The 11582-nt window shown below is 30.8% G+C and overlaps 1 protein-coding gene across 1 annotated transcript; it reads left to right on the top strand.

Annotated features, from left to right (window-relative positions):
• Window positions 1–3541: 3541 nt before the first annotated feature.
• On the top strand, window positions 3542–5843 carry LOC128191445 (guanine nucleotide-binding protein G(s) subunit alpha-like). The gene is made up of 8 exons (XM_052863512.1): window positions 3542–3866; window positions 4011–4083; window positions 4200–4254; window positions 4404–4517; window positions 4634–4731; window positions 4825–5288; window positions 5378–5514; window positions 5627–5843. Exons 1-8 carry the CDS (start codon window positions 3698–3700, stop codon window positions 5810–5812), a joined length of 1296 nt encoding a protein of 431 aa, XP_052719472.1. The 5' UTR covers window positions 3542–3697; the 3' UTR covers window positions 5813–5843.
• The last annotated feature ends 5739 nt before the right edge of the window (window positions 5844–11582 follow it).

The following is an 11582-nucleotide window of genomic DNA, read 5'->3' as shown; positions in this document are numbered from 1 at the left end:
TAAAAACACCGATCTATAAAACCAAGTTACTTGTTGAATTGACAAATGTCAAATATTTCGATGCTGCAATTACAACAATTTTTTGGATCTCGAAAATCCCCTGATCTGTTTTTGATTCTAATGTGGATTCCGTAAAACGAATGTTCATTGGTTATATTAAAAAGATATGCTAATAACTCTAACAATTGTAGAAGGAAAAGCGTCTACTAATTATAAGCAGGTGTTTACTTTGAAGATCAAAGCATATTCATTGTCGATCAAGGTGATAACAAGTTACAGGTAGAAATGAAAAGTAGACTGCTTACAATTGAACTGAAAGTTAAACGTTTGCAGTATGATACATAATAAAAATATTATGAATAGCCAAACAATGTTATAAATGCGATAAAAGTATTAAAATCGTACTCAAAATTCTTTTTTCTCATTTAACAAGAGAATGTTTTCTTTTAAGAAGAAAGTGCACATTTCAGATATACAAAATATTGATATACTTTAATGTGTCAGATATTTAAGTAGTCGTGTACAATGCAGTATTTAAAAACTACTTACTTTCAATCTGATGGACAGCACAGCTATATAGCTTGTAACTAAAACTAAAAAATAAAATAAATGAACTTCCACATGAAAATGATTAATTCCTATTAAGTGTACTAAACTATCTACTGGTTTTAAATTATTTTCCATTATATTTAGACAGCTAACATTTGAACAAATTTCCTAGATGATTTTAAAGAAAATAATCAGTTCAAACAAAAGTCTTGTAGGTTGTACGCATTCATCCTATTGGAAATGAATTTTTAATAAAGAATAAAATTTGACCCACCGTAACTATGAATGGTTGGATGAAGAAAGCATATCGAAAAGGTTGCAACATATTTTTATGTAGTTTTCAATAATTTAAAATGAATCATATTTTTCGTGACATAAGTAAACTTAACAAACTTTGGATTCATTACTCATAATATAGTACTAAGAATATAAATGAAATATAACACGTCTTAAATAAGTTGAAACCCAATCAATAATCGATGACAATCTCAACCCCCAGTGTCCCAAAAATAGACAAAATGAATGCGTAAAAATCCCTTTGCTAATATCTGTAGACTTGAAAAGTAAGTCTTTCAGTTATCAATTTGAACTCCTTAGAAATATCTTACTCTAAGTTTCGACTTTGTTTTTTTTAAACCAGAAATATGTGAATATCTTAAAAGAAATCGTAAAAAACAAAGAAATCTTATTAAACAAATAACAATTAACAACATTAAGACTTATAACGTATTGAATTTCCTTAGTATTCCAGAGAAACTTGAACATTAGACACCACCAACTACAATCTGCAATTCCCCTCTTTCCTTTCTTCTAATGATTTTGAATCTTTACGTGACCACTTTACATAAAATAGAGGTCCAGAGGTCCATTTACAATACTGTTTTAAAGAAAGCTGCCAAAGGTTGTAATTTGTAGGTATACTAGCACCATATAAGTACAGAATAATTTATTAATTTAGAGAGAAAAAACAAATACAGTCATAAAAACTGAATTAGTTATTAAGTTACGGGTTTAGACTGTCTGCAATGTCAGAATTTTTCTGACCTAGTCACTTTTATATATCTAGATGAATTATGCTATCAATAATTCTTTAATATTGTTCCATTTCAGCAACTTAAAAGTAATCCTTAGTTAAACATTCGTGAAAAGTGCAGACTTTGTCCACATGATTAATAAAGGTATGGCGTTAGAAGGAACCATAACAAAGGAAAAAGCAAACAATACTTTTTATAAAGCAATAAATTTTTATTAAATTCAGAATACCAATTTGAGACACCACGTATTGCAATTTATTTACACGTCTGATTACCAAACTTAGCATATTTGGGATTCAAATATTTTTTATGCTTAAAAAGACAAAATATTTGGCCGGAATATGACCACCCCTTTTTAAGATATAAACCAAATTTAACTCCAAGTACATAAAACAGTGAAATAGTTTTCAACAAAAAGAAAAGCTTGTTGATACAAAAAATATAAATCTTTTTCATCAAATAAGCTGAAGAAATCATATATTAATTGTTTATATTAAGCCCGCAAATTACTAATTAAAATTAAAGAATTTTAACTTATCAGATTCAATTTCTTTGAAAGTTCGTCCACTTTTTATTAATTAGTTATTTTACCATCAACTTTGAGTGGTCTGTACGACTTTCAAAAGTTTACGAAAGTCACAGACAACTTGTGCATGGTTTTCATTTGGCCTCTCGATAAAGTTAAGATAACTTTGATATAGAATTTGATAATTATTCATGAACAGTTTGGCTGTTAGGGAAGTATATTTGCATTCACGACACCTTTTTCTATAGACACACAAAACCATTAAAGACACAAAAGAAAGGATGTCAGTTGAAGCCTATAATCTTTTTCTATTCGAATAACCAACAAGATGATTGGCATGTATTGATCCTATATAACGGCTGATCCTAAAAGTGCATATCCCTCATAAATAAGTCAACCGTCAGGTGAACGTATAATGCCGAAATTCTCTTGTTTCACTGGATGAAATTCGGATTTCTTCTTAACATGCAGCTATTCTATAATAATGTTGCACGACTTTACCAAATAAATTCTTTAATTGAATTAAAAAAAACGTTCTACAAAAAGAAACATAAAAAGATTCATTAAGGTAAGATTTACATTATGTATGTAATACATTTCCGCAAATACAGCTGATTGAACACTTACTGAATGTCACTGAGGTCAAATTTTGTCACTTATATATGATCTTTGTGGCTATGTGAATGAACATTTTAAAATAAAATACACCCTTAAAAGAAACAAACAAACAACCAAGCAAAATTATTTTGGAAGTGCAGAATTACTTAGGAAATACGCCTCTTTTCAGCAGTTCGGAGGGACACCCCCCACTGGGATTCATAGTATCCGCATAATATAAAATGAACGTACCGTACCATATTGCGTAAATGACTTACAAATAAAAAAACCTGTTGAATCTAAGCTAAGTTCAAAGATAATTTTTCTTCGATACCAAATTCTGATATAAGGAGTGCACACATGTAAATGTTTAAATCTGAATTTCTTAAATTTAAAAGAATATAAGATATGTCCCATTTAAAAGGATGCAAACTACCAGACTTCCTTTTTATCTCTAACATACTTTTTTTGTAATTAATAAGGTAAATGATATAATGTGTTTCAAACAATATAAATAAATTCACTACATTAAAACGTCGCTCCCCCACCAAATGTTGTCAAATGACTTACAACTTTTCTATGAGGATTGATATATTCTATCTATTATCCTTCCTTATACTCTCTATGGACAAACTAAAAAGATACAAATCATTTTTATTGTTTGACAAATGCTGTAAATGAGAGGTGATGAATATATAGCGATAAGACAATTGCTAATTACAGGGAAAGCATGAATTCATTACGCAGTGTAAACTGACACATGAAACCACATGGTTTAGTCTATATAAAGCTTGTCAACGCAAATAGAAACCAGTTTGTCACAGACAAGGCTGGAATACACACAAAGCAGATTCGTATTCCATTTATAGAGTACGTTACTGAGGCGTGTGGATATAAACATATAAGCAGGGACTATCTGAGAGACAGTGATTTTGTATGGACTAGCTACATGTGTTGAAACAAAAGACAATCTTCTGTATATTTCTTCGTCATGAGGGACAGACTGACATTGTGTTTTAGTGCGGCGTGCGAGGATCAGTTTAGCTGTTATCAATCGCCTGAGGATGCCAAGAAAGCCAAACTTAGGAACAGACAAATAAGTAAAGTCCTCAAACAGCATCAAAAAGAGGAACTAAAAAAACTGAAAATTTTATTACTTGGTAAGTTTTTTTTTTCAACAGTTCTTTTTTTTTTTAAAAAAGAACTATTCAATTAGGGTCTTGCGTACTTTTCCATAAAGAATGTATTTGTTCAATGATGAAAAATAATCATTTTTCAATTTTGATATGTATCATTTCTAAAAGGTACCGGAGAGTCTGGAAAGAGCACCTTAACAAAACAAATGAGGATCATTCACATAAACGGATTTGACATGAGGTAAATGATAATTCTTTAAATTTAGTAATAAACCTACTTTACTTGTGATGAATTTTCCTTCCTTAGACTAATGTGTTAGATGATAAAAACAATTTTTTGTTTGATTATCATTACAGAGAGAGGCTTGAAAAGGTTTCTGATATTAGAAAAAACATTAAGGAGTCGATAGTGGTGAGTGTAAAAATAGAATATTAAATCATTAATATAGATCAATCGTGTGTTATATCACTGAAAGTATGATTTTAGTTTGTAAACGCATCAACCAATTTTGTGTATATTGCGTTCAAAATGACAATATGGTTTTTGTCTTCTAAGTATAGGTTCTACTATTGGCCATGAATCAACTAGATTTGAATCTGGATAACCAAGAAAACAAACTAAGCAGGGAGTTTATTCTTCAGGAAGCTGGCAATACTGAAATTCATCGAACTAATGTAAGACTATTTACCTAGTTATTTGAAGATGCAATTAATTCCAATGATAGCACATGAAATCTAAGCCTCCCGGTAACATCTTATAAATAATGTATCTTGTTTTTTTTTTCCTTTAGGAATTTCTCGAGCATGCTGAAAAGCTTTGGGCAGATGCGGGGGTTCAAGAATGTTACAGCAGATCACACGAATTTCAACTAATTGACTGTGCCAAATAGTATGTACATTACATCAATACATGGGTGAAGTTTAATCCCGTACCTCTTAAGATGTGTTGCGAGATTTCGTTTTAATGATTTTTTTCTTTTAGCTTTCTAGACAAAATACCTGAAATAAAAAGTCCAGCATATGTGCCATCCGACCAAGACATTTTAAGATGCCGTTGTGTGACAACTTCCATCCAGCACATTGAATTCGGCGTTCCTGATGGGGGCCATCAGGTCAAATTCAATGTTTATGACGTCGGAGGACAGCAGGGAGAACGCAAGAAGTGGATCCAAGTGTTTGACAGTGTGACCGCCATTCTTTTCGTGGTGGACTGCAGTAGTTTCGATCAAACTCTTCGTGAGGATCCTGAGAAAAACAGGCTTCTTGAAGCTCTGGAAAACTTTGATCAAGTCTGGAATAACAGATTTCTCAGATATGTGTCAGTACTTTTGTTCATCAATAAAATTGACGTGTTAGCAGAGAAAATTGCAAGGGGACGGGACATTTTAGAGCTAACAGAAAGGTATCCAGATGTATTTCCAGACTTTGAGACTTTTACACCAACTGGTAGGTATATCTTTTTAAAAATACTTTTTTTTAAAAATAAAAACGTAACTTTTTTCCATTTTATAGTATTGAGCTGATTGCAATTTTAGATGCAGAGAAAGAACATTTTCTCGATGCCTTTGCAACTGCTACCCCAGATATTAGACGAAAAACGCGCCAAACATTACCTATAAGCGTTCATCCAGACACCGTAAAAACAGCTGTTTACATAAAACGGTTATTTAAGGTACTTGAGTTTGAATTATTGTCTGATCCAAATTACGTCATTGATAAATTTAATTTTCATAGCAATTTGCAATTAAAATATATCCTTTTTGATTTATCTTTATTATTTGCAGAAAATAGTCAAAGGTGAACTTCTTTTGAAGGAACGAATTACGAAACAAGACAAACATTGGCATGACGAACACAGCTGTGAATTTTTCTACACGTGCGCGATTGATACCAATAACATTCAGAGAGTGTTAAATGGATGTAGAACTCTAATTGTGCAGAATCATTTGAGAAGATATGGCATCATTTAGGCCTCCTTTCTTTACTTGGATATGTTGGATTCGAAAGAAGTTCTTTTAAAAACATCATTTTTGACTTGCATAGTTTAATATCTTTATTCTTATGCATAATGTACTACTACCCTTTATGGTTGTCCGTGTATGTATTTTTCAACGTTTTTAGGATATTTCACAATCCTTTACGATGATCGCAATAGTGTATAAATTCCAATAGTGAATAAATTATTTAAACATGACGTATTGTGCTGGTATTTTCAAACAGAAAAATAGCCTCTATATTCCTTTACAATGTTACTTGATGATGAAATTACTCTTGGAAATGATATGAAATAAATGTCAATTAATAAGTGACTAAAACTATGTGGATATTTTTAAAAAGTCTTGGGTTTTATGAGAAATTTGTCAGTTCTCCCTCACTCCTTAGAAACAAATATGAAGTAAAAATTCCTATGTGTAACCATTGTATCACTCCTCCTATTCAGAAAGGACAGAGTTATGACATCGAGGCGTAAGACAGCTCATCAACTCGCCATACTATTTTTAGATGAATGTGTCTTTTTACACCATATCCATTAGTTTCTGGTCTGACCAGGTGTCAAATATAACGACGACGTCATACAGGCTACTTAGACCTATCATTAATTTATATACAACCCTTCAGATTCGGTAATAAATATGTTTTAATGACATAAATAAGATACAGTAGGATAGACGTTTGACCGTCCCGTGTTCAATCCACGTGCGAACCAAAACAGGGATAATACATGTACTTAAAGATAGTTTATCGGACAAAATTACAACAAGTTTCCCTCAGGATTCCTACACAACATATCAAAACAAGTAAAAAAGAACATATTTTGTTTAAAAAAAAGCCTAGAAAAATTAAAATGAATACCGGAGATGTAGTTTTTCCCCAAGAAGTATTTTATCTATTATAGCTTTATTTAAAACTAATTTTAAAAAATAAAATCTTTATAAAACACGATAATAAAATCTGTTACTTGTTACATTAAATAAGTTTAAATTGATATATTCAAAATTTTTAAAACAAATTGTCAGTGTCTTTCTTACCTTAGTAATATTTATTTCCCTTTAAGTTGATATTTACGACACACAGAATATTAACTGTTGCTTGAGTGTTCGTAAGCAAACAGTGTTTCCTGTAGATATGCAAGGTGTTGTCCGGTTCAAAGAGTAAGGATACAAATACTTTAACATCTGACGAATTAATTCAAATTCAAATTTTATTTCAAACACTTGACCTTATTATAGCTACGGTGTCATTTGAAATGGTTTGGTGTCGATATACAAAAATAAAGTTCACAAGAATTGTAATACCAACCTTCCCTTTCTGCAGCTTTTCAACTTAAGCCAGTTTGTCCCGATATCGCTTCTCATTTCCTCATAGCTCGACGAACGTGATTCTTATTTTTAATAGTCAGTCTGCGTCTCGCTGTCTGTAAGATACCAAGAAATGTCAGCAAGTCTGCCAACCGGCTACATATTTTTTTGCTGTCATCAGTCTTACTAAACCCTTACAGTATGTTACTACTTCTACATTTTTATCATATACAGGGTATTATGTCGTACCCAGGGAGTACTGTAAAAAAGAGAATTGTAGGTTTTAAAAAGTACCATATTTCAAAACTTTCTTTCAACATGAATGTTTTATTTTAACTTTAGAATAAAAGAGTTATGGTTAGATGAAACAGCGGAACAATTTTTAAGATTGAAATTACAGATTTAGTTTTGTGCAAACCATGAATAGGAAAGTGATGGTCGATTACAATCGTGATTCAGTGAGGCGTTTTGCTACTTAGAATTCTCAGCATTGAATCTCATGATCAATTACAAGGAAGATATGAATAGCAGTGAGAGAAAAAGAGGATATAAGCAAATGCTTTGAATGCTAATCACAAAATTTTACCAAAATAGAAGGGACCGATCTGGGTCTAGTATGGTTTGGCACACGTATTCGTTTCTATTTAGGAACAATGTGCCCTATATGTAGTCAGCAGTTTCTATACAGATTAATGTATACATTGACAAGTGTGTCCACTTATATGAACAATCGAAGTAATTAAATTTGAAAATTTGTGATTTGTGTGATTTTTGAAATCATTGACATCTATTAACATATTTTTATGATTAAGAACAAGAACGTTGATCATGTAATAACTTTTTTGGACTAAAACTACGGTAAACGTAGAATATATACTAGCGATTTTAATTACAAGGTCATGAAATTATCTAACAGTATATGAGAATGCAAGCACCGGGGCACCGAAATTCATTGATTTTTGAGAATCGTGATATTGATCTCAAAATAATAAAATCATATTCATTTTGTGAAACAACTGTATAAACAAAAGACACACATATAAATGTCGTTTTCATTCTTGTTGACATTGGATAAACGTAATGTCAACTTTATATTTAATGTAGAATCTGTTAATATCAATTGAATTACCTGATTTTGAGACTGCAAGTTTGCATGAGATATGGAACATTGCAATGCTCTTTTACCGAAAATATTTTTCATCTAGAACAAAATATTTTAAGTGGCATTCCGCCGTTTGATGTTGTGATCATAAGTGCAATCTCACCGAGAAATGAACTCTTTTACACCATTTCTAGTTTTGTCAACGTTGCATAAACTACTGTTCAACTTTATAAAAACATTGTCTTGCTGAAGTTTCACGTCCACTTTTCAACGAAAAGCAAATTCGTTAGTGTGTTTAATCAAACCCAATTGACACATGAATTAGATTCCTCGACATGTTTAATCACAAGTGTCTGATAAATTATCGTGATTTTAAGCCAGTTACTTCATCGAGCTGTTTGTTTTTGAAATAATAGGTGATGTAATCTTTATTTGGGTTTCCTGGAAAGGTGAATGTCCGAAAGAAATTGAAAATAAAAAAGTCTTTATTTTTTGTTTTAAATTGTAATTCAACAAATCCCAACGGCTCAAACGGTTGAGTAACTCTAAACAGAACAAAATATTCTTAATTTACCAATGCAACAAAGTCGTCAAAATATCAATTTTAAATATTTCCTCTTATCGAGATAACAAATGCCACTGTAAGATGTAAGAGTTATAAAGAATAATGTGCAATTTCAGCATCGCGGTAGGATATTTTTAAAGAACTAACATCATTTTGTATACAACGTCTTATCTTGTAGACACTTACTTACTTATAACAGCATGATCTTGAAACCATTGAACAAAATTCAAAATATTAGCCTATAGAAGTTTAGAGCAAAGTTCATGAAGTTGAAAACATCACATAATATAAAAAAGATAATTATACTAATCACCATTGCAATAGTTGATAAAAATGATTATTTAACTTTCTTTTTTAACTGGTCACTTGCGCACATTACAATTACCCTTTTTAAAGTGATCACGTACACGTTGCATGCTATTTAAAAATGCCATAATACTTTTATCGCCAGTGACGCAAACAAGAGGTAAATGAAAATTAACTTAAATTATAAAGGCAATTGGAACTATTTTCTTCCTTTCGATTTCCATGGAAACTATCATTTATTAACAAACAAGTAACTTGCACCTATCTCAGATACTTGCCATGGTTAATAACTTATAAATAATTAAATGTCAGTGCAAACGCACTTTGAGAATATTGTACATGAAGTAATGGTTTGGTGGCGGGAATACGGTTTGTTGTTTCCTGAAGATTTGGAATGGGTTGAGAGTTATCAAAAGCAGAATTACAGTAAAAACATCTTTATACTTAAATTTGAATTTAAGATTGAAAATATTTTACTTAATAAAAACCACGTTTAATATTGGTTCTTTAACATTGGTAAATCCACTTTTAGTATAGAATCACGAAAAAAACAAGGCGAGTTTTAAAAAGCGAATTGTTTATGTTGTTGTCAAAACTTTCGACTTTCACAAGATAGTTAAGTCAGACATACGACAATATCTCAATTTTGTGGCCATGTTCTAACACTATTACACAATTTTACCTACCTTGCAGTACATCATTTTCCCGCCTCAAATATCTTTGATTGAACTTTGTGGCTTTGCTCTAAAAATACATAATGACGTCATAGACAGGTTTGCGGTAAAAAAGATAGATAGATGTTGTAGTTCTTTCTTTGTATGTAAAACAATTCGCACGTGCACAAATCTGGGAAAAAGAAAGCTTTTTTTTAACAAAGCTGACCGACTTTCGAAGAATAATACCGTTCTGCATATCGTACAGTTTTATTAGAAGTATTTTTACAATGACCTTCAACGTTACATCATATGTGACAAAGATTCTAATTTATGTAATAAGGCTGATTGATTTTGTTGGTTAAGATAAAATATTTATCTTTATATAAATATTCCGTAGATTTTTTCTATTTTCATGCAAGCTTATTTGAATTATAATTTGAACGTTCTACATAACATATTTAGTATGTCACAGTTTTCCATACACGCGCAATCACACAAAAAAAAATACAAAAAAACTATGGCAACTTAATGTTTCAACTTTCAGTGATTTTATTCCTCTAAAATATCTTTTTCGGTTTGAAAGCACTACTGTTAACGATACTCTATTATATTAAGTATACTGAAAAATCGATCAGTTTGAAAAAAGAAAATAGAATCATGAAAATGTGCCATTCAATTATTAAGTAAAAATGCACACGATCGGTTAATGGAACAGATATCGATAAATCATTCAAAACTGTTATGTAGAATTAATTGTAGATAATGAAATAAAAGAACATCATCTATAATAATGTGATACTTTCACGCTTTTTTGTGTTATTTAATTGATCACTATATATTACACTGAACAGTAATTTTGGGGTATTTTGAAGTGTCCAATGTGATCTGTCGTTTAATGGTAAATACAATTAGCAGTACAATAAAAAGCAATTCACCTTGTAGTAGTCTATGATGCGATTCCATGTGTTTAAAAAAACCATAAATGGACATAACATTATATATACCATGTAACATCATGTTATTAATATAATTTTCTCAAAGTAAAAAAGCCATTTTCCTCAGCACTGAATGGTAACTTAAAAAAAAAATGTCGTTATCAAAGAGTTATAATTGATCAAACGCTGGTGGTGTATGCCCTCTCTTGTCATCATTTGACAGACTATTATCTTTTGAGGGGGGTTAATTATGGTAAATGTTTGGTTTTTCATGATTTCACTGAAAATAACATTTTCCTTGACAATCAAAATTATGTCTTTAATTAGTTATTCTTTGCAACCTAATTAAAACAAGAAATTGGTGAACATGTTTATGCAAATTTTACCAGCGGCAAAAAAAGTAAGAAATAAGTTAATAGAGACAATTATTTATGTATTCATTTTGGAATTTTTGTTAAAAAAAACCTACTAAGGGTTTAACAGCATGATATTGCAACCTACATAAAACAATGCACTTGTTGCCCAGCAAGATGATGTTTTGTAATAAATGAAAAAAGTCTTAACTATATGTATAACCGCTATTCAATCTAAATGTCTCTCTTTCTCATTTTCTTTGGGTTTTTTTTTTCATTTGATTAGGCGATTTTGAATTTGACCACAATATTAAGCAAAGCTGCTTTGAACCGGGTGCACGCATTGTGCACGATTCCAGTACTATTGCCGTTTTTCATTTTCTTATATTTTTGCATTTGATGTGATAAAATTAGAAAGAACTTGAAATGATCGATTTCAGATTAATTTGCTAAAAATGTGAATAAAGTCATTACAATTTACATTTTTTCTCTCTCTTTCTAATACTTTCAAAGTTCTACATTCT

Source organism: Crassostrea angulata, chromosome 1 (assembly GCF_025612915.1).
Source record: "Crassostrea angulata isolate pt1a10 chromosome 1, ASM2561291v2, whole genome shotgun sequence".
Classification (NCBI taxonomy): Eukaryota; Metazoa; Mollusca; class Bivalvia; order Ostreida; family Ostreidae; genus Magallana; species Magallana angulata.
The sequence above is the reverse complement of the archived record's forward strand: the minus strand, read 5'-3'. Positions and strand labels throughout refer to the sequence as shown.

Excerpts from the sequence above, each read along its gene's own strand:
- LOC128191445 (XM_052863512.1), top strand. The coding sequence starts at position 3,698 with ATGAGGGACAGACTGACATTGTGTTTTAGTGCGGCGTGCGAGGATCAG. Across the intron at positions 4,255-4,403 it reads ACATTAAGGAGTCGATAGTG|GTTCTACTATTGGCCATGAA; the intron begins GTGAGTGTAAAA and ends TTCTAAGTATAG. Across the intron at positions 5,515-5,626 it reads ACATAAAACGGTTATTTAAG|AAAATAGTCAAAGGTGAACT; the intron begins GTACTTGAGTTT and ends TATTATTTGCAG.